The 24376-nt window shown below is 31.7% G+C and overlaps 3 protein-coding genes across 4 annotated transcripts in view; 1 reads left to right on the top strand and 2 right to left on the bottom strand.

Moving 5' to 3' along the window:
- LOC149481869 (zwei Ig domain protein zig-8-like) overlaps positions 1-24376 on the top strand; it is a 281774-nt gene that overhangs the window by 87763 nt on the left and 169635 nt on the right. The window lies entirely within an intron of this gene.
- LOC149481873 (synaptic vesicle glycoprotein 2B-like) lies at positions 146-11511 on the bottom strand. Of its 2 annotated transcripts, none has more exons than XM_089705114.1 (10): positions 11426-11511; positions 10429-10644; positions 9515-9677; positions 8176-8357; positions 7405-7589; positions 7038-7210; positions 6412-6562; positions 5668-5942; positions 414-541; positions 146-224 (listed from the first exon to the last, which is right to left on the bottom strand). In XM_089705114.1, exons 1-10 carry the CDS (start codon positions 11457-11459, stop codon positions 175-177), a joined length of 1557 nt encoding a protein of 518 aa, XP_089561240.1. In that variant the 5' UTR covers positions 11460-11511; the 3' UTR covers positions 146-174. The 2 variants fall into 2 exon arrangements, with proteins under 2 accessions (XP_089561240.1, XP_089561239.1); XM_089705113.1 differs by having other exon boundaries at positions 11369-11481.
- Positions 13368-24376, bottom strand: part of LOC149481872 (synaptic vesicle glycoprotein 2B-like) — a 37762-nt gene continuing 26753 nt past the window's right edge. The window contains exons 6-10 of the mRNA XM_089705075.1: positions 20027-20202; positions 17936-18089; positions 16785-17059; positions 14054-14181; positions 13368-13503 (exon numbers count right to left, since the gene is read on the bottom strand). Of these exons, the coding sequence (XP_089561201.1) occupies positions 13460-13503; positions 14054-14181; positions 16785-17059; positions 17936-18089; positions 20027-20202 (777 nt within the window). The 3' untranslated portion in view covers positions 13368-13459. The remainder of the gene's footprint in view (positions 13504-14053; positions 14182-16784; positions 17060-17935; positions 18090-20026; positions 20203-24376) is intronic.

Genomic DNA, 24376 nt, shown 5'->3' with positions numbered 1-24376 from the left:
TTAATACAACTAGAAAACGATAGACTAGTCAAAATTCTAAGATTTTGATCTGTCACTGATTTCGTATTTTGGTGACTTAGCACTTAACAGTAAGGTGAAAACTAAAAAACTCTAACTTGACAAAAAATTACTTTATTAATCATTATTAACAATAATTTATAAAAAGTATCATCTTCATTTATCATTGTTCTTGGCTGGTAAAAATAACGCCAACGAAGTAATACCTGAAACAGAATAGAATTGAATATCTTGAAGGAACGTATAGGAAAGAAATCGTGGGAAATCAAAAATAAACAAAAAATATCAAAGATCAACAAATAAAAAAAATATGCCAGTTCATAGGCAATAAAAATTTTCGACGGACACATAGCCTCTTATAACATTACTCTGTTTAAACGTTTTCAAATACGTACCAAATAAAAGGGCTGCTAAAGAAAATAGTGGTACAACACATCCAATGTTGAGCAATATTGGAAACATGACATTCCCAAATAAGGTCCCAGTGCGACCCGACATCATAATGAAACTCATTGCTAGCGACCTGTAAATTAATATTGCTATACTTATGTGTAATACATACGGCGTTCCACAGGGTTCTTTAATGGTCCCGTGTTATTTATAATTTATAATATTTATAATTTAAAAATTTGTCCGTGTATGTTGTTTTTAACATAATAATATATAAAAATCGGTGGAAACATAACATGTTATTTTATATTTAGATTATTGAAATCAAGAAACAGGAAAAAAAACATAATATCAAAATTATTTACAAAAGTAGCAAAATAAAATAAATAGATGTAGAACGTTTGAATCGTTTATACCTAAAACTACATACTATTTATGTGCAACAAACTAAAAGTGTTAATAGCAAATGAAACATTAAAAATAAAAATAAAAAATAAAATAAAATTTATTAGCAACTTCACATATAACATTACAATATTGCTCTGCCTTCTGAACTAGGTAAATACCTGTATCTCAGAAGGCAGTGCCTTCCCTTACAAATTCCATATATTACATTATATTTGGCAAACAAAATAAATTTTAGGGACTAATGATGAAAGAATACAAATTAAAAGATTAAAAAATAAAAGTATAAATTATGATTTGGGCCGATGGACATAGTGTGTGAAAGTGTGAGTATGTGTGTGTATGTGTATGTGTATGTGCTTTTGTGGACTTATGTTTGCGTGAGTGTGAATGAATGAGTGACTTTGTTGTTAGTATTTATTTAATAGTAGTGAAAAGATTTTCAGTTTGTATATAATCAAGATTTTGGAGCCAATTGATGATGTATTTTTTGAAACGATTGGTAGATAAATTTATAATTGTGTTTATGTCTTTAGTCGGGATGCTGTTATATAACCGTGGAGCAATGCAATTTAGCTGCCGTTTTGCAAAATGAGTCTTGGTGGGGGGTATAGGGCACCTGAATTTTCTCTTCCATGTTCGAGGCAGTGTGTGGGCTGTAAAACGGTGATATCTCAAAAGAGCTTTTAATATATAAATCTTGCGAACTGAAAGAACTCCTGATTTCGCGTAAACATCTGCCGTGGAATGCCTGTATGGTAGGTGCATGAGAACTTTTAACACTGCCCGCTGGGCACGCTCAAGTTCGGACATTATAGTTTTAGGAGCCCCACCCCATGACGTCACACAATAATTTATAATGCTCTCATAAAGTGCTTTGTACACTTGGATAAGCAGTTTTTTGTTAGCAACTGGTCTTAGGTGCTTAAATATATAAACTAGTTTTCTAACACGATTGCAAACATGAGTGATATGGTCTTTCCAACTCAATTTGTCATCTACAAGTATACCCAAGTATCTTATAGATGTAGCCCTAGTTAGTGTCGCACAATTACATTGACTTAGTTGCCCTCTATTACATGGAAAAGAGTGTAGCTTGATGGTTAAACTTGTGGAGTGACCGTAGGTGGCTGTCTTTGAAAAACAAAGATATTTCGTTTTAGAAATATTTAATGTGAGCAAGTTATCTTCCAGCCAGCTTGTGACATTTTTCAATCCTCTCTCTGCTTTACTGTGAGCTTGTTCCCAACTGTGACCGTGAAATAACAAGACCGTGTCGTCTGCAAACATCTGGATATCTGTGTCGGTAGTAATTTGGTCAGGGAGACTATTAATATAAGTTAAAAACAGAGTAGGTCCTAACGTACTGCCTTGAGGAATACCAAAACTACACGACGAGGCATCACTAATATCACTTTTTACTCTCACGTACTGCTCTCTACAAGACAAATAACTTCTGAACCAATTTTGCGCATGACCACGAATTCCTAAGCTTTCCAATTTCGATAATAATATCGGAATTGAAACTGTATCAAAAGCTTTTTTTATGTCAAGAAACACGCCAACAACCTTATCCCCTCCATCAAGATATTGATAAATTAACGTAGTTAATCTCTGTATGGCTTCTTCTGTTGATTTTCCTTTCCGAAATCCATATTGAGCAGCAGTAATTAAATTATTTTTTTCTAGGTATTTGATTAGTCGGCTATTAATAATTTTTTCCAGAATCTTTGACAGTGTTGAAAGTAAAGATATAGGTCTATAGTTGGAGACATCTTGTTTATCATCTGATTTATAAATTGGAGACACGATAGCTTTTTTAAAGATGTCTGGAAAGATACCTTGTTCTAAACTTAAGTTACATAAATATTCAATTGGACTAATAAGATATTCCTTTGCTAGCTTAATAAATCTACAAGATATACCATCGAGGCCAGATGCGCTAGAAGTCTTCAAATCATTTATTATTTTATTAATTTCATATGAATCAGTTGGTATGAAGGACATAGAATGAATATTTGAGTTTGAGTTTGGATGTTTTATTTGGTTAGCGAGTTCATCTTCTGTCTTGTGTAATTTATTTAATATCTCCTTAGCCAAGTTCCCACCTATGGTTGTGAAAAAATTATTAATTTTGTTTAAGGACTCCTTTGTATTGCTACCAATCTTGAGCAGCTCCGTGGGTATAATATCATTGTTAGCTTTCATATTACATACTTCTTTTATAATATTCCATGTTTTTTTTAAATCTTTCTCACTATTTTGTAATTGCGTTTGGTAATATTTCTGCTTTAAAGACTTTATAATTTTGTTACAAGTGTTCCTATATTTAATATATGTACTATGTATTTGACTATCGCATGGTCGTAGCTTGGCTTTTTTATGTAACTTATCTCTTTTACGGATTGATCTTACTACTCCGGGGGTAATCCAAGGCTTCAGAGGCACCTTCTTTTTTGATAAATACCCAATCGAAGTACACTCCCTGATAACTCCACCGATACTGTTCACAAGCCATTCAGCACTATGATTTACATCACGCAGGGAAAAATACTGAGTCCAGTCGATTGCACTAATTTTTTCCAATGCTAATGTGTAATCTAGTACCTGCTTAGACAAATTAGTTTTTAATCTCGACATCTTATTGTTTCTTATTTGTAAAAGAATAGGACTGTGATCAGTTAATGGTGGAAAAACCAAAGTCTGCCAACTATCCGAGGTTTTTATCATAAAGTGGTCAAGGCAATTGTTAAGTCTTGTTGGACATGTTATACCCAGTTCCAGACCATGACTAGCTAAAATGCATAAGTATTCATTTAAATGAGAGCTATGAATATCATTACAGATAGTGTTAATATTAATATCACCCGTAAATATTATGTGCGGTTGTTTAATTTTTTTGAGAATAGTATCTAAGCATTGTAAGTAAGGTCGCGGATTTGTATAACTGGGTGGTCGATATGAACAAATAACGGAATACTTATCAATATTAAGAACAAGGCAATTACCATCCACCATTTCAGGTTCCCAGGAAACAGCTGTCAATGATTTACGTACATAAACGATAACCCCATCATTCTGGTTTAAATATTTTTTAGTGTAATGCACGTTATAATCAGTTAGGCTCGGTGGAAAAACACCCTCCTTTGACCAGCACTCAGTTAGAACAATGATGTCCATTGGTGTGGCGAGCGTTGCAAGAAAAGCCGCTAGTAGATCAAAGTTGCAATATATACTTCGAATATTTACAGTTATTATATGAAACAAATTAGGATCATTTTGTAGAAGGTTTTGGCATCTGTATGTGTCATCAACTTGAGTACAATTTGCTGAAACTGTATCCAAGTCGGACGTTATGATTTTGAAGGAATCGAATTTATTAAAATATTTATTAAATATTTCATATCATTACCACCTTTATTAATTTTATTAACACTGATGCCAAAAAAGCAAATGAAAGGACGCTTTATAAGAAGCTGAGCCTGCAAATACATATGTAACATATTTATATAAAATTTATGATAGTCAAATGCTTTAGGTTTTCGCAAGAGGTGTAGAATGTTAAGTAATGTTTTGTATGTATGAGTAATTATGATAGTTTGTGTATTGACAATACTGATGACTGACCCATCGGACAACCAGTCTTTAAAAAACATATAAAATTTGGAATACATCTTATAAACTATATTAAGCACTTTTCTTATAATAATACTATTACTAACAACAGAGAGTCATTTATCACCAAGTTTTTGAAGATCACTTTCGGTGTCAATTCTAAATTGTTGGGAACCTTCAGATTTTCTTAAATATATACGTCCATATGAAATCCAACAGTAAGCATAATTATGCCCCCTAGCAAACTCCCTGCTTTTATAAAATAGCTTTCTGGTGCTAGATGTTAGCGTTTCTGTTATGTATACAGGTGTTTTATTATTGTCAATTTTGAGATGCGATGTGTTTAATTTATTGTTTGGGTTCTTTTTATTAAAATCTTTTGTAGCCCAGATAAATTTGTCTTTAGATATTTTACTAGCAAAATCGATGATTATCGGTTTATAAGTAGCAGTCTTAGTATTTACTCTATATATATCTCTTATACTTTGTTCATGTACATCTAATTTTAATAATGTGCCAATATCGTGGACTATATTTATGAGGTCGCTCGTAGTCTCGGTTTTTTTTATTTTGGGTATGTTTCGAATCTCAATTGTAGAACATTTCAAATGTCTCTCAATTGATTCCATTTTAGTTTCAAGTTCATAAATGTGTTTTGTTTTTTCCTGGTTTTCTTTTTGTAATACAGAGATAGATTGCATCATCTCATCATATTTATCACTAATAAATTTTACACTTGAATGCAAGTCTTTATATTCATTACGAAGCTCATTTAAGTTTGTTAATATAGCCTCTATTTTGTTATCTTGAGATTCCTTCCAATTGTTTAAACTACTAAGAATGTCTGCTTTAAAAGCCTGCAATTCCTCTTTAAGATCTTGATCATGTTTCCGTTTATTACCACGCGTAGTTATGTTGGTAGGGAAATCACGAATGCTATTGTCATCTCTGCACGTAGAAATGTTAGGTGCAGATCCGCCATGTGGTAAAATTTCAAAGGGCTCCAAAGTCGACCCAGATGGTGGAGGGGTTCTTTTGAGAGGCATAATTTAAAAAGTTTATTGGTAACAAAAAATAAAAAACTTAAATAAGTACTTTCAGAACCACTTGGATTCGATCTCCTGTTCACTCGAGTCGTTAAACACACACACACACACACACACACATTATATTAAATCTAACCTCATTGACATTATTAATTAAACATCTCGAGTAACCAATTACAATACTCTCACTCACCTGCAACTAGTCGGAAAGTACTCCAGTACCATAGCCTGAGTAAGACTTATCATTGCCCTGGCAGCCGATACATCAGTTGAAAATAATGATACCAGCGCTGTTTTAGACGCCGCCCATCGCAACCCAACCGTGCAACCCGTTGAAATCAAGCCACAGATTATAAGCAGGTTCTTTTTGCCCATTTTATTCACTATCAAGCTTGTAACTATGTTAGGCAGGACACAAATACAGCCCAGTATGACGGAATTCAAATAGGTTTCAGTACCACTGCGTACCTGGGAACAGTAATGGTATATTACGTGATATTTATTGTACAAATAAATAAAATTGAATAAGGTTCACTAGATACATTATATTTTCGTATTATATAATCATCGACTAGATAGGTTTCTCGGATCTTATATTCTATTTTTTCTGTTTTATATTCAATATATTCATTGGATATTTTGTTAGATATTGAGTGGTCTGGTGAATAATTAGATAGCAACATGTTATCATAATTTTTATCACGTTCAGATGAATAATATTTCATTTTATTTAAAGTAACTGAATATGTAAATTGCAATTTATATTTATCCGTTTCAAATTAACATAAAAGTGTTTAAAGTTTCACATTCTTTTATTGAGTTGATATTATCATCGTTCCATCGTAGACCACATCTCAGTTTAACATCAGGCGAGATTGTGGTCAAGCGCTTCCCTATTACCAATAAAAAAAGAATTATAAAGTCAAAAATTACTTACAGGAACACATGCTGCTGTAGTATTTGTCACTCTATCTCTAAGGTCCGAAGTGTATTCATCTAACATATAACAGAAGTCTTCAGAACCGTCGTGACGGTAATTTTCAACGATTGTCGATAATTGAGGAAACCATAGTCTTAAAACGTTGTATCTATGGAATTAAATGATGAAAATAAAATTAAAATGAAAATATTATATTCTGGTAGTCTATATTTTTCTATCAATTTTAATTCTTCATATAATAATATAATTAAAAAGTTTATTAATAACTCAGGCTCCGGAATCACAGACACAATAGAAAATCTATTGTGTCGTATAGAAAATCTAGAAAATCTATTGTGTCGTGGACCGATCGGGCCGTTCGGGGCTCAATGGGCATGAGCAACAGAACCTAATAATGTAATTGATTCCCAGTATCGATACTTATATTGAATATAACACCAAAACTTTATATTAATTCACGGAAGATTGATGATGTTGTATAAATAAAATCGATCAATAATTTATGTGTCCCGCAAAGGGTCCTTTCTATCCACTTTTCATCAACACCGAATAGAAATACAAAATTCTATAGATACCCAATGTATTCTAAATGCTCAATATACCCTTAAAATCGTGAAACTTACTGCTGCATTGTAAAAAAGTTGATTGAACAAAAGAATACAAGAAAAAGCAACAAGGGCTTTTGAAATATTGGCTTGATGTTCTCCAAACCCGCAGACAATTTCTCTCTCATGCTCATGTTGTTTTCTTCGATTTGAAAATCTTGTTTCGTTTTATCTTTCCACAAATTAGCATACTGTAAAATTTGAAACATGAATGAAGATGTAATGTGGTAAATATTTTACTATTCATTGATCAGACGAAATTGGTAACAATTTGAGGAATGTAAATATGAAAATATTAGTTTTGAAAACTGTTTGTCGGTATTCAGAAGCAGTAAAACATTTTGCTACGATCTACAAGTTCCAGCAGTGAATTCTTGCATGTAACCTTAAAAGTTTCCGCAGTTCTTCCCGTATTTTCGGTGTACAGTTGAATGAGCACGCTCCTGGCTTCCTCGTATTTGTGCCGAGTTACCAAATATTTGGGACTTTCCGGAATAAATGCATAAAAAATTGTTGCGAACAACGACCAAGATGATACAATCAAGAGATAGTAGTTCCAAGTGTGGAGAACTGTAAAAAAGTTATATCCTATTAGTATATACATTATACATAGTTTCTTTGATGGAAGGAAATATTTCACATTCTATTTCAACAATGTGCCTGAATAATATATCGTTTTAAAAGCTTTAAGCGCGTTTTGAATAAATAAGCTCAATTGAACTTAGCTGTTGCAGCAATATTGTATAAAAACAAGCTTTTAAGATTCTTAGAAATAAATTGCTGCAAAAGTTTATTTAAAATAATATTAACACAACGATGTAATAAATTTGTCTTGTGAATTTTGTGTTTATTTACGATAATACACTTTTCTTTAACCTTTAGCATCTGATTTATTAGTAACTATCGGTCCACCCCGGCTTCTCCCGTGGTACATGTTTGTATTTTTTTTTTCATAAGAACCATCCTCGTACTTCAAGGATTATATTAAAAAAATAATTATCGAAATCGGTCCACCCGCTCACGTGTGATGCCGTGACCAAAGAAAACGGTTTTCAACGGTTAGTTTGAAAACACAAGAAATCCATTCAATCAGATGTCGTACGTAAACATTTAATTCATTCAATCACTACAAAATTACAAATTGAAAATACATTACCAAACATTCCGTTGAAATACGAATCTGTCCAATCAAAGGTTAGTATACCCCACGAAATAAATGCAAGTACAACTTGTCCGATGGCCACAAAAGAGGATTGAACTAACATAATCCGGTCTCTGATCCCTGGGTGGTATAGCTCAGAGGAAAGCGTTAGAAGTGGACTAAATGACATCGCGAATCTGAAAATTGCAATGTAATTGTTTTGAGCGGTTAAGTCTATGTCATGTTTAGTAGCAATGGATATGCTATTTTTTTTGGCTTACTTCTGTTATAGGTAAGCTAATTTGATTTATGCTACACTTTTTGTAATGAATACTTACAAACTAGCTGTGACCCACGGATTCATCTAGATTTAATTGAGAAAAAAGTATGATATTATAATATAAACTTCCTCTATAAATAGATTATTTGACGCATTTTTTTTACCTACCAGTACCTACTTCGTTAAATAAAACAAACTCTTCAGCTTTATAATATTCATTTAAATACTTGTTATATTACATAAAAAATAAACAAATATAAGTGAAATGAAATGAAATGAAATACGTTTATTATGGATACAAAGATACAAAAAAGTAAGTCATTCTTTAGTTTAAATTACATCCGCGAAACATAATAAATACCTTTCATTTAAATAATTCAATACAAAGTTAAGTGTTAACCAATAAATCAGTACTTGTCCTAGCCAATAACATGGAACAGAAAACAAAATTAAAACCGAATTGTACGTCAAAATAGTTGCAAGCCTTTTTCGCGATCTGAATGCCTCATTGTACAATTTTTGTTGACACAATTCGCCCTCAAAAGCAATATCAGAAAGCCTTTGATCTACTAACGAATTTTAGCAATCACAAAGCTTTTGATCAACGAAATAATTAATGAAACAAAACAATTGCCTTTGAATTGGCTCAGACAATTACCTCAAATTGTTCATGATTGATGGAGTCGATTATTTTTCACAATGATTTAATTAGAATGTTATTAAAATTTTTGGCCCTTGGTGACAACTCAGCTTGTTATTATAAAAGTGATAATCACAAGATTTCGAATTTTAAACAAAAAAGGCACCTAATATTCCTTTGAATATTAATTATAAGCTCATCTATAATTATCTATACTAATATTATAAAGCTGAAGAGTTTGTTTGTTTGTTTGAACGCTCTAATCTCAGGAACTACTGGGCCGATTTTAAAAATTCTTTCGGTGTTAGATAGCCCATTTATCGAGGAAGGCTATAAGCTATATATCATCACGCTAAGACCAACAGGAGAAGAGCTATGCGAGTGAAACCGCGGAGCACAGTTAGAAACTAATAAATTATATAGAAAATACTTGCAGAAAACCTTCGAAGAATTTCGATGTCACTAAAATATTGTACGTCTGACTAAGAGCTGAAGTAATGGAAAATATAAATAGGCCGCCAAATCCAATCAATAAAAACTTCTTACGTCCAAAAGTATCTGTTAGAAACCCGGCGACCAAGCAAGAAGCTATCATTCCTGTAATAAAATATTTATATAATGATTATTAGGCTCTTTTATAGCTCCAAATTTTATTGACTGAATAAAACTTTTATAAGCGGTTTTATATCATCAAATTATACTACAATTCTTAAGTTTATCTAATTTTGTAGATATTATTTATAGTTATACTAAAGAACATTTAAGATAGTACATGCGCAAATAGTAGATAATTAATTTAAATTTTGAGAAATAAATTTCTTCAGCCGTGACTTTCAATTCTCGTACTTATTACGTTTTAGATAGGACAGGATACAATACAATTAGTACTCGAATTAGATACTTAAATTAGATACAATTCAGTTAATGTCAATTATAGTGTGATATTTTATACCATGAAACAATGCTACAGTTTAATAATACATAATTATTTCGTCCGTTTATTAGTAGCTTATATTGATTTATTGGCAACAACCTTCTACATGTTAGGTTTATTTATTTATTTATGCTTTATTGCTCAAGATAAATTACAAATTGAGACTTAGCCTAGGATACATTATAACAAACGGCGGTCTTATCGCTAAATAGCGATTTCTTCCAGACAACCGGTTGTACAGATAGAAATTAAGTAAAGGATAGGTTTTATAATTCCTCATGAAATATCTATTTAAAAAACCTGCATCATATTTTCAAGCGTAGTTTACAAAATTTATACTATAGGGACAGACAGACAGTGAAAAGCGTTGTGTTTAATACTTTGTACTGACTATTCAAATGTACATTAACTGACCAACATATGGCATAGCATTTAAAATTCCTTTTTCCAGCAATCCCATATTTAAATCGCACTCAGCAACAGGCAGGATATACGGAGTGGTAGACGATATAACCACCCCAGCTGTGTGTCCGAGGAAAGATGCAAATAATAATCTAATATGGAACCTCCCAAAACCGCATTCCTTGAGCGCTAAATTTACTTCATCCATCGTTGTTCTGCTGTCTTGAGCTGAAATTCAGTGTTTATTACATTTTTTCATACTCAAACTCAAACTCAAACATTTATTTATTCAATCAGACTTCTTTTAGAAGCACTTTCGAAACCACGCGTCCGCGTTAAAATGTAGAAGCCCTTCTGGCTAACATTGAGACACCACAAAAAAAAAGCACTTTCGAATCGTCATGACATATTTTCAACATTTACCACCGATTCGGAAAGCCGAAAAGAAGAAATTTTGTACTTGTATACTCGTCGTTTTTTGTGGTGGCAATAACAGATAAGAATTGTATGAGCACAGAATACTTAATACTAGCTAAGCTAGCTAGCGAATACTTAATCATACTAGATGAGCGTGATGTTGTGATTGTTTATGATTATTTTAATTATGTCACCAGAGTTAGAGGAGTAATACCAAAGTTTAGTAACGCAGGTATAAGGTATACAGGCGGGAGAGTCAGTAGTATGAGTTTGATTTGAGTGCATGTTAAAATTATCAAATTATATAAATTATATTAAAATTATCGAAAGTATATAGCAAACAGAACATGCCTTACGTTATGGCATACACGTGACTAAAAATGATATAATATTGCCTGTGCACCTAAATTCAATAAGATATCATCAAAAATTATGATTTCGTCAAAACTCTCATCGTTAAAAGCTTTTCATCCATTCCTATAAAACACAAACGCATACTAGGAACATATAACTATTTATAGAAATTTCCACGTACCCAAAGTAGACTTTATTTTATTACTAACATCGTGTAATAATATTGAATAATACGTACGACTTTCAACATTCTCTAAATTATCATCACTCATTTTATTAATATTCTCTAAAACATTAAGTATGTCTCACGTCTCATCACACAAGATACACAAAACGCTACTGCTTTATTTATGCTATTAATTATTATCTATAAGAAAAACCATTACATCATGACCTCTGAAAATATGATATTGGTTTTGATTCCCATTCATGGTAATACAAAAGGCAGGTCAAATGAAAGTGGTTATGGTTTATTGACGCAAGATAAAATGCTCATATCACAGTTTCATTGTGTTTTGCTGAAACTCTATAAACAATATTAATTGGGGAGTTTCATTCCAAAACCCATTAACAAAATGAAAAATTAATAATTAAGTTATGAAAAAGGCTCTAGTATAATGTGTGATGCAAAGTCGAATTTAATTATAATATCATATTTTACAGTATAAAGGGGCAATTACTTGGTGGTCCACAACATCGAACGACTTGGAGCGAGCCCAATTGAACAACCAGACAACCCAGGACAGGCCATTCTGGCGCATGAGAACGAGGAGAGCCGACCCCAAATAAAGGGATAAGGCAAAGGAAAAGAAGAAGACAGTATAAAGGGGCAAAAGAGTTGATTTAAAACAATTATAACCATAAAATAATCATATCACTAAATCTGTCTGCAGTTCTTTAAAGTTTCTATAGAAATAAGGTGACATATTTTAGGTTGTTTATCTTTGTATTTCCTATCTTGTAAAGTAAACATTTTGATTAAAAATATGCGACAATTTTATTTGCCTTTTCCGCAAGATGGAAATCTTTGCCCTTTGTAACAGACGTCACGGATTAAATGCTTATAATTAACAGACGTCACTATGTTTTATAGCTTTTTTTTTGCATCATAATTACACATTTTTGGGGGGTAAAAGTTTTATTCTTTCCTAGCAGTTCTTATTCCAGTGTGGATAAGTGACTGTGCTGGGTACTGACTTACTCACTATTCTAACTACTACTCACTTATAACTCTATGTTTTAAGCTTAAGCCTTTCTGAATTTACTTCGCCAAAAGATCTTAATATATTCCCTCAAATATCTCTATATTCCTAGAAGTGATAATCTACATAGAATTTCCCAATTTAAGTCACATTTTACTCAGCAGAATCAACACGCAAAGCAAAATCTCCTTTGAATAATTACGGCTTCGTATTCAATTTCAGATGCATTTTGCCTTCTAAATTACAAAGGTTTTATTACTTTTGTATCAAAGGAGTTTTTAAGTAAATGATCAAGCTTCTTATCAAAGAATAAATATAGTTTGTATTATTAAAATTAGAAGATAAGACTGTTTGTCAGGAGTTAAAAAATTTGTTATAATTTTATCGTAGTTATTTTAAGATGATCGGCGCAGTAGTGTCTGACTAATATTAGACAGACTATTTTTATTATATAAATATTGCACCAGGAATTCGCAGCCTTCTTTACCAATCTTATGCGAACTGCGAAGCCTGATGAAGTTTAATTTACTATGCTGGCCAAGTGAAGGTTGGAAGAGATATCAAACTTTTTCATTCTAGGACATGAAGCTTCTTTTATGTTTTTCTTTCACCGAATGGAGCACAATTAGTAAAGGGACCTAGAATATTTCTGTGTCATTTTTTGGAAGACGTCTAGTCATTTATTACACTTTCACTTACTGCAGAAAAAATACGACATGAAGCATAAGCTTTTTCATATTATGTAGCAATTATTATTATTTACACAGAATATGTTTACCAGATCTAGTTTCGAAGTTTTGTCAAGCAATATCGGAAAGTTTTTGTGCTTATTTTATATCTAGAATATACATCATGCTTGAAAATAGTTCTTTCGTAATAAATGAAAAAGTAATGAAAATTTCATAACCTTATGTTGTGAAAATAAAATACGGGATAGTTTATATTATATAAATGTATTTATTAATAATTTAAGGCTATATTATACAAAACAATAATATAATACAAATTCGGACGATACAAATAAAAATCAACTTATTAAAAATGTAATAAATAGATATAATTTACAATTTTTATTTCTTCTTAGCTGGAATCATCAACGCCATTGCCGTAGTCACTGTAAATGAAAAAGACGATTATAATTATGGTTTTTAATAAATTTAATTAATACTGAATTAAACTAATAATTTGATTGGACAGAATAGATTCTTTAGCATTCATTTAAAATAATCTTTTGGATATAAGCATTTATGGTAGCGTCTGTAATAGAAACCCGATCATTTTGGTATTTCTCTATTAATAATTAGATGCTTCATTAATTTTTTATTCCTTTCATCAATTTGATTTTGAAGATGATAATTATTTAGTGATATTAGTATAAAAATGTTAATAAAATTGTAAGTTAGGAATAAATTGAATCGTAATGAAGAGGTTTTGCTATGGAATAATTTTAACAGATTACAATTTTAGTAATTATTGAAGTGAAACTTCTGTAGGCGCGTTGAGAGTAATTTTCAAGGTCGCGTCACGGAAATACCGTCACGTCATATATAAAGCAAGTTTTGGGATCATTGCATCTTGCCAAAGAAGTTTCACTTCTGACAAGTGTGCTCGGCACGCATACGCTCTTTTTTCCAAGATAACGATTATTCTAAAAGGTCTCTTACCAGCCACGATAGCAGCTAATGCGAAAAATGGTACAGCACAGCCCATGTCCAGAAGAATAGGGAAAACAACATTCCCTACTACAGTACCGGTTCGTCCAATCGTCATTACTATTGACATGGCTAGCGATCTGAAAGAGAAAATATTAATTTAATATTTTGAGTAATTTTACTGATGTACAAACGAAAATTGCCTTTGGAAAGGTCTTAAAAATAACTGAGTGGTGTTTAATGGTAATTAACACCTTATTTCATGGCAGTAAAGTTCAAAGTCTATCGTAACTTTGAACTTTTCTGCTGTTACTAAAACTCTGCCGATAATACGCGTAGGTAGAGTTTGGCTTCGGACACTATTCGAGCGTGATTATTGGTCTAGTTGTTTAGTGTAAGGTATATTAGACAAAAATATACGCTGCGAGGTTTTGTTCAAACACTTGTCTATCTAGATTTCTTTTAGAAGTGCATTTGTGTTTGTGCATTTATTTGCCTTATCATTTTGCAAATAGATAGCTAGTGATATTGTTACTTTACAGATACTTTAATTACTGACAATGCTAATAAATTTGAATGATTTAATCCTATTTAAAATAATAATGCTTCCCAAAAAAATACCAAAAGTCTAATTATTTATCGCTTAACTTTAAATATTTAATATTCTTTTAATAGTAAGTCAACACTAATTAAATTTCTATGTAAATGAAAAATTTAAAATTGACTTCTAACCTTAACTTCATCAGTCCACTAATTCGATTGACTGTTAATTTTCAGAGTAATTAATCAAATTGATATAATCTTTCGTGTTTCACTTATTTACATCGTTAATCACTCGGAGGCAAAAAATATGAATATTATTTATAAAGAGATTAGTCAGCCGTTACGTTCGTAATATTAATTTGTTGGAAACGAAAATGACTGATGTTTTAACTTAGTTGTGACATGAGCCGATTTCCCTAAATATAGTTCCTTTAATATCAGTTTGATGTTTTAGAAGGTATTTTTAAGCTATTGCATAGCTTTTATCTCAGACTTTGAGCGCGGCGACCGAATGAAAAAATTCCGTAACGAAAAAACCTAACACCCCCCACTTCAACCGGCACAGCGATGCTATGCAATAGCTTTACCGCGGCAGTTCTCGAGTGCCACACGTATTTTTTGATATGATTATTTTGAATGATATAATTTATTATATGGAAAAAACATTTGATCCTAATTTTCATATTATCACTGCTAATATAAAAAATAAATCACACAGACGATTTTTATTCTGCTTTAGTTCTTTCAATCATATTTTGATTACTTCGTTATTCAATTCAATTCTCTAAGTAAAGGAGAAAACTAGGTATAAACCATTAAATTGTATTTCATTTAAAACCAAAATAATTATTCTATATAATATCATAATAATATCGATAAAGGAAACAATATGAACAGTTCAAGTGTTGCAACGGTTATTAGTAAAATAATTACATCTATAATAATGGCTTCTCAACTTTTCGACTCATTCTTAATCGCTTCAGAAATCAAAAGAATACTATGTTCAAAGAAATTTCTTATAACAAAGAACTTCGAGTCTATTGTCGTACAGATTTAAGTTCCCAGAATAAAACACTTTAAGGTGAAACTTTATTAAAATGAGAGTTGAAATCAAATTAAAAATTAAGCGACTGATTCTTTTAGATGCAGTTTTAAGTAATATTTCAGTTTGTACTTATAGGAATATTTTTTTGGATATATTTTAACTTGTAAAAGTTAATTTTTGAAATTAATTATTCGTTGGTCATAAATATTCGCCTCGTGAATTGTTTATCAGATTCAATATTTTTGTCCATGGTAAAATTAAATACGATCCGCGGTTCGGCAAAATTTAGTTATAACAAAAAATAGACATAACATTTATAGACTAGAATATAGTAGTTCAATACACATAGGTACCTAAAACAGGTACGTACATCTATACTTAATATTATAAAGCTGAAGAGTTTGTTTGTTTGAACGCGCTAATCTCAAGAACTACTAGTCCGATTTGAAAAATTCTTTCAGTGTCGGATAGCCCACTTATCGAGGAAGGCTATATATAGGCTATCTATCATCATGCTTAGACCCACAGAAGTGGAGCCACGCGGGTGAAACCGCGGGGCGCAGCTAGTATAGTCTATAGACTAGAATAAACTTAAGAGCACTGCTTAAGTTTATTCAACGATTTAAATATCTTTAGTATAGATATTAATTGATATTAATTTTCTAAAACAATCACAGATAAGACAAAATATCACCCTCGTCTAAGAAGGGCAAAGTTAAATAAAAATAAACATAAGGTTACAAAAGTTCATCAGGTATGATATTTGCTGAACTATACGTATCCGTGGAAGTCAATTAAAAGTTCACACAGAGAGATATTTACGGATTATGCTAATAATATCTTGGAGTTTAATCTTCTTTAGCATACAGCTGATAAAGTTACACGTGGTAATCTCTACGTATATGAAAAAGAATCCCTATTTCCCTTGGTCATGGTATTAAGCGTGCAAAACTAGACCACTTTCAATAATTATTTTTTGTCGTACTCGTTATTGCCAGAAGAAGAATGGTTTAAAGGAAAACTTCAAGAAAATTGCGCATAAAAAAATGTGTAAACTTAACGCCTATATTTAAAATTTCACGGGTTTGACAATTTACACAAAGACAGGGTGAGGTTTATCGTGTCAGCTAAATATAATAAATATAGAGTACTTACCGTATGTTAGTTGGAAAATACTCCAGAACCATCGTCTGCGTTAAACTAGCCATCACTTGAGAGACAGCCACATCAGTAGAGAATAAAGAGACCATAGCTGTCTTTGAATTGGTCCACCTTAAGGCCATGGTTAGAGCAATAGCGATAGTCCCACAGATAAGGTAAAGATTCCGTTTACCAAGTTTGTTCACAAGGATTCCGCTGATGACGTAGGGAACGAAACAAATGGTCCCCAATATAACATTGTTGATGTACGTCTCAGTACCACTGCGTGCCTGGGAAATGATAATCAGAGTATTATAAATCAGAATTATATTAAGAATACAAAACAAGCCTACTTGAATTATGAGTGAGTAATTCAAGAAATCGTGCAGAATATTTTTGGTATTTCTGTAGATTAATCGTATACATTGTAAAAGATAGCCACGGTATTTGTTATTTGGAGCATCATGATTTGTAGATAATTTTATGACAAATAAATTAATGACAATGAAACTTGCACAGAATTAAATGTATTAAAAATACCAATATTTAAAATGTATCTCTGTTTTAATTTACATCGTCAATGCTACTTTATCGCCAGAATTTATCGAATTTTCCTCAACAACTGAAACTGACAGGTACAAACAGTTAATTTTGTTAATTTTTAAATAAATATTTTCCTGTAAAAGTTGACTCGAGGCAATTGTTTCGAACTTTATTTTATCGTCACATTTACGTAATATGTTTTATCAATATATCTTACAATATATGAACATAGGTAATATTATGTTCACAGATAGATATAGATTCTTTAAGCATTTTATTGACTGTTACTACTACATGCATAAAACAAAGTTCAACTTAATAAATTAAATATTAGTTTAAATGAGGCACTAGTCGCATCCTGCTGTCTGTCTTTCTGTCCCTGTGTACGCTTATCTTTAAAACATCGCAACGGATTGAGAATGCTTCTCGAGTAGCCTCGATTTTAGTACATTATTAGGTACAATTGAAAAATGAAAATGAAAACTTATTTAAAAAGCAAAAATCACAATAACAATACAAATTTAACAAGATTGGAATTTGCTGTAGCTTATTACACAGTATGAGCATTAATTCTAGCCTAATTTTTGTAACCTGATAAATAAATAAATAAATAAAACACTTACAGGTACACAAACATGTTCACTGCTAACGTTATAAGAACGCAGCTTTACATCCTCCGTGTATGTGTCCAACATAACACACATGTCAGACGTTTGGCTCGAGTAGTGCTCAAATATGGCTGACAATTGCGGAAACCACATCCGCAGTACACTGTAACTGTAAAATAAAAACAAAATTTAAATCTTCAATTGTTTTAATAATCGTATATTTTCTGATAAGGAATAAAATGTACCACTGGAGAAAGTAGCTGAGTGAGTAGAGCAGCTGCAGGGAATCCTAGTTTGGGAGCGAGGGGTTCATTATCATTACAATGTAGGTATCATAATATTTTGTCGCGGAAGAATTCCAACAAATACCCGCGGCCCCATCATTAAAGCGGCTCGACGGAACACAGTGGGGTTTTAGTCGGTAAGAATCCGACATAACCCACGGCTCCTTCCCCGGGGGCCGTGGGTATCTTTGGAAGATTTCCCCACTATAAAAAAAAAAAAAAAAAAAAAAAAAAAAAGGTATCATAATATTTTGGAAAAATAAAATAATCTTTTTATTTTCATTGTTATTTTAAAATTAACTGAAGAACTCAAAGCTAAAGAAAAAGTTGTGGTAACAAAAATTCCTCCAAATTATTTACGATTTATGAAATAAAACAGCGATAACTACTTTAAAAGTTCGCTTCTTTTTCTAACTTGTGTCTCGACTCATCAATAATGACAATAACTTTTTCCAAAAACACTTAATCTCCTAAAATATTGTAACTATTAGAAGAGACTGAGAGTAACGATTTTTTAAGACATGCTTTCATTTTCCTTGAAAACCAAATTAGGGGAAGCTAGTTATTTCGATTATGGTGTGTATTCGTACATTAATAGCTCATTATTATTTATTTTTTAAGAACTGTTTACTGCCGCCATAATCGAGTCACAGGTGCTATCACTGCTATTTAATGTATCTTCTGATCAGCTGAACTTATTTACACGGTCTAATCAGTGCCATAATAGTCAAAATCAGTCAAAACAAATATTTTCAAAGATCAACCATATTCATGTAGTGGAGACACAAAAAGTGCTTGCAAAAGACTTCAATAAACAAAATTGAATTTGAACCACTGCAGCATTAATGGACAAGATTGAGTTACATTCACTTTAGCTAGGTATTACGTTTTAAAGAATGGAAAGAGATAAACATTGGAAAGCATGCTTTGTTCCTATAAATAAAGTTAACTTAAGAAATTTTTGAAGTGAAACTTCCTTAGGCGCGTTGAGAGTGAAATCTCAAGATCGCGCTTGGCAATACCGTCACGTCATGGAGTAATAATATATAAGACGATATTGGTATCTTTGAATCTTGCCAAAGAAGTTTCAGTTCTGACACGAGTGCTTGGCACACACGCTTTTTTTATAAATCTTGTATTTATAAAATCGATAGCTATACTGTGGCAGTTTTTAGTTCCAAACATTATTTTCAAGAAGGAGCAATAGATCTTCTATCTCACTATCTACAAACGCCCTAAAGCCACAAGCTAAAGCTCAAATCTCTCCATTCTCATAAATTAAACCACCTATTTAGGTAAACAAAAGCAATTACAATTTACGATAACAAAGCGTTTTTGTTATAAATTATGCACATTGTGGATAAAACCACGCAATTATTAAACTCAAATTACTCGTGATAAATCGAGTTTGCGGTCGCTGCACCTGATCTTTATTCTCATTCTAATGTATTAATAATAGATTTGACATTTTCTAATATTCAATTATTTTAAACTATTTGTATAAATGCAAATCCCAATTGTAATATCTAAAAGAATTGATTGATCGTCTTCTCTTACGTATTTTAGAGTATTTCATTCATATATCAAGATGATATTGTTATACTGTATCACTGTATTTGGAATCTCCATGCAGATTTGTCGAATATTTTTGTTCGTAATAGGTGCTATGAAACTCAACTAAAATTTGCTTGATTGGGAAAGAATTTCGACCACCTATATAGTTTGGAGTTTTGACTCACTACTTATTTTTACAATGACTCATTTTCAAACAATTTTATCCCCAATAAAACAAGCTACCTACAAAATCCTTATAAATACTTACAGTTTCATAGAAATAAAGTTCAATATACAGAAAAGTATCAAAAACCACAGCAAAGGTCTCTGAAACATTGGTTTGATGTTATGTAATCCGGTCGTGAGTTGACTCTTGATTGACGTGTGTTCTTCAGACTTCTCATTGAAGGCATGCTTATTTTTGTCTTTCCATAAGTCTTTGTACTGTAAATGTAATATAATATTATATAGCGGAAACCGTTGTGACTTTTATGTATGTTTATAAAGGTTTCACATAAAAACTACTGAACTAGTTTTAAAATTGAAACGAATATTAACAGAGAGAGAGAGCACGGGCCGTATTATGACCTCTTATTTCCAGACAGTTTACGCCCTGGGGCCGTCTTATGACATCATATTCCCAGACAGTTTACGCCGTGAATTGAACTGACTGGCAAATTCATATTATTGCATATTATATGGCTGGTGATTGCAATCATAATATGAATTTGCCAGTCAGTTCAATTCACGGCGTAAACTGTCTGGGAATATGATGTCATAAGACGGCCCCAGAGTTTGCAAATAAAACAACGTTAACGCTAGAGTATGAGTTGGAAACCTAATACTAGGAAACATGTGTTGTTTAACATCTTCTTATCTTATCTTACTAATATTATAAATGTGAAAGTTTGTGAGGATGTGTGTGTGTTTGTTACTCTTTCACGCAAATATTACTGAACCGATTACAATGCAATTTAGCACACATATAGAAGGTAACTTGGATTAACACATAGGATAGGTTTTATCCCGAAAATCTCACGGGTACGGGAACTATGCGGGTTTTTCTTTGAAAATGCGGGCCAAGCCGCGGGCGGAAAGCTAGTGTTTTTATATATCTTTGTAAAAATATCTCGTTTTGTTGATACTACGCGCTATACTTATCATGTCTCATTTCCATCGAGCAAATTAAACTTATTATTTAACTAAAATGTATTTGTTTGCATGGTTAGATAATTAAAATCATCAAACTTTTCAGGTTTCGTAATTTTTATTTGTTTATTGTTGTAACCTTAAACATAAAAAAATGTGTGCGTGTATTAGTGTACACGCGTAAGAAGTGAAACTTATTTTTCAAAAAATAATTTTTTATATGCAACTTTACAGAATCACGCGTGGTAGGGATAAGAAAAAGATGGCGCTTAACGGAAAAATGTCACGCGTAACGAAAAAATGTTACACTAAATTTTTTTCCAACCCCGATAAAGAAGTTTCACTTCAATAAGCAATTTCCTTACATTAATTAAAAACTTTACTTCGAAAACCAAGGAATATAACTCAATTTACATTTGAAATGTGATCATATCACGAATTTCCTTACAACAAAATTGGGTCACACTGATATCGATTGTATCCCAAACGTACTTAATGATCCGACTCATGTCTTATAGCAGTATTATTTCCAGTGTGGGAAAGTGATGGCGCTATACAACTTATATAGCGCTGTCCTTTTTCCAAACTGGAAATACTGCTTTAACACATCTTGGTACGAGTTGATCTCTGAAGCGAAAAACTGTAACTTCCACGCTTGTATAACTTCATTAATATTATATTAATGAGATTTTATGTCTCTGATTCGTAAATTAAATGCCGATCGTTTTGAGGAAATTAATTTGGTTAATTAATATAATAAATGAATGGTGGTAAGGACTTTAATTTTACAATTTAAATTTAATTTTGGTTTAAGGTATGATGTCTCTGATACATGAATTTGTTATTTTAATTATGAAATATAAAAAGGAGGAATATAAAGGGGGATATGATTAATGACATACATTAAGGAAATCAAATGTGGGGTAATTGTAGTATTCCGAACATAATATTATTTTCTCGTCGCTTGTCAACGTTTGTTTTATAACTATAGTCGATGAATAAAAGATTACACGCCTCAATATTGGCTCCAAAAATAAAATGAAGATTTTGATATTTTGATAATATGATCATAATAATTATATATGGAAAGATGTACTTTATGTACATACAGACATTTCCTAGGACATAAAATATAATATATCATCTCACACTTTATAAATACTGTTTAATAGGTACTTATTAATAGATAAATTATATCTAAAAAGGTTAGGTTAGACAATATAATATAATAGAGAAAGAGTATTAAAAACATCATTCTGTGAATTACGGTTGCAATAAATCTTATTTTTGTTTGTTTATTTGTTGTTTTTTATTTTGTAATATTGGTTACCCCAATACATTCATAAAGACCATTTCACATCATTCAAGACTTGCATACATTAAAATCGAAAATATGTACCAAAACCGTCTATTACACAGTCAATCGTAAATAAAAAGGGCTTAATAATTTACGTAGCGTGTCTCCTCGTGGCACTAAATCGTGATTGCCGATGTCTGTGAATTATGAAATAGGATTATGGAAAAGATTTATACAATCTAAAGAACATGCGGTATTTATCGTTGATTTTAGTGAAGGTTGTTGGTATTTTGAATATTATGTCTATCTATAATATTTGTAGAATACAAAGGAAAAGAAACGTAGTACAAAGTATTACGAATGACTATTCAAGGCTTCTATTGTAAGCGTGATAGGTAACTGATGGATGGATGTTTATACTTTTTCAGATAGAAACGGCTAAACAAATCTGGATGAAATTAGGGAAAGAGATAAGCAATAAAGCTAACTAGCTAAGCTAATTGTATTTCTTTATATTCTATTTATTGATATTAATTAAACAAATATTAATAAATAGAATAGGCCTATGTCTTGCAGTGGACGTCCTGAAATGCTGGAATGATGATGATAATGATGAAACAAATATTTATTTTTGAAGTGAAACTTCTTTATCGGGGGTGGACAAAAATTTTGTGAGACATTTTTGCGTTACGTTACGCCGCGCGCGTGACATTTTTGCGTTACGCCGTACTCGTGACTATATACATGTTATATTAAAGTGATCAGCAAAATCAAAGGGTTTGTTTTAATTCTAATTCCAGTGAATTTCTAAAAAAAGTAAATAAGTAATTACATCTATTTTTCTAATACTTAGGTGTAATAATGGTATTTAACTTTTGATTTTTGAACTACCGCACGAGCCGAGCGAGCGAAGCGAGCGAGTTTCAGCAGCGGCTGGTGTAAATATTTAAATAGGTAGCGAGGAGCGAAGCGACGAGCGTGTTAGACTAACGTATTTCTGTAATATTGTATACAAGCTGTGCCGCGCGGTTTCACCCGCGTGGCTATGCTCCTGTTGGTCTTAGCGTGATAATATATAGCCTATATTACTCGTGGATAATGTAGCTTTCGAATGGTGAAAGAATTTTTAAAATCGGTCCAGTAGTTTATGAGCCTATTCATTACAATCAATCAAACAAACAAACAAACAAAGTTTTCCTCTTTATAGGTAATATTAGTGTAGATAGTAAATTATTTTTTGAAAAATAAGGTCATAAAGAAGTTTCACTTCTTACGTGTGTACTCTAGTACACGCACACATTTTTTTGTTTCAGGTACGTTCACGGAGAACAGAAGACTAACTGCTGCAATTTTTAAGGATCTCAACAGGATTAAAACCTGCACCAATTTAATAAATATTATTTTAATAAAGTGACCATAAGATAGCTGCATGTTTATAGAATAGCACAGACTACATAATATGTTATATACGCGATCAATAAGCACAGCTGGTACTAGCACATAGCATATTCATTATGCAGGGTAGTATAGGCAGTATAGGTATAATAAATACAAAATAAATACATACAAAAACAGTCGCTTTAAAACAACCGTTTAACTTAACCACGTTCACTCTACAAACAAGAAATAGGCTCATTAACAAAAAATAAACAAATCGCTCACAGATAACAGTGTTCGGTAGACACAACAAATCCGGCTATTATCCTACCAAATTGGAAGTCGTTAATTCTGTTACGTGTCGGTGTGACAGGCGGACATTTTTTCTTGATTACACTATACCACGCCAAAGTAAAATTCTTTGGAATAGCTAATGAAATTGAATCGGACGCGGTTAAATTATCAATTTTCTTGGATTGAGGGTTGATTTGTAATCTTTTTAGCTATGGAACGAATGAAAAAGTTCTTAACGAAGTTTAAGTAAGTTTAGAAATTAGCGTATTTTTAAATCGGTTGGAATTTGAAATACGTAATTTATACGGAGCAAAAACGCATATTAAGTGTAGCAGTTATGTTCTCTACATTAAGAAGAAAATCAATTTTCATACTAAAAATATTGTAAGAACAATAATTCAAAACACATGTTGATAAGCAAACATTTTGACAAAACTTATTTTTCTATTTTTACAGCATAAACCATACATATAATTATTATAAAGAATCTTTATAGTATCG

The sequence above is a fragment of the Colias philodice genome, chromosome 16 (assembly GCF_061535455.1).
Source record: "Colias philodice isolate Cphi_HAF_F1 chromosome 16, ilColPhil1 Martin Lab GWU primary, whole genome shotgun sequence".
NCBI classification, from domain to species: Eukaryota; Metazoa; Arthropoda; class Insecta; order Lepidoptera; family Pieridae; genus Colias; species Colias philodice.
The sequence above is the reverse complement of the archived record's forward strand: the minus strand, read 5'-3'. Positions and strand labels throughout refer to the sequence as shown.

Coding starts and splice junctions, on each gene's coding strand:
- LOC149481873 (XM_089705113.1), bottom strand. CDS start 11,459: ATGAGTGATGATAATTTAGAGAATGTTGAAAGTCGTACGTATTATTCA. Junction 542..5,667: donor TACTTTCCGACTAGTTGCAG/GTGAGTGAGAGT, acceptor ATTAATTTACAG/GTCGCTAGCAATGAGTTTCA. Junction 225..413: donor TTTAGCAGCCCTTTTATTTG/GTACGTATTTGA, acceptor ATTCTGTTTCAG/GTATTACTTCGTTGGCGTTA.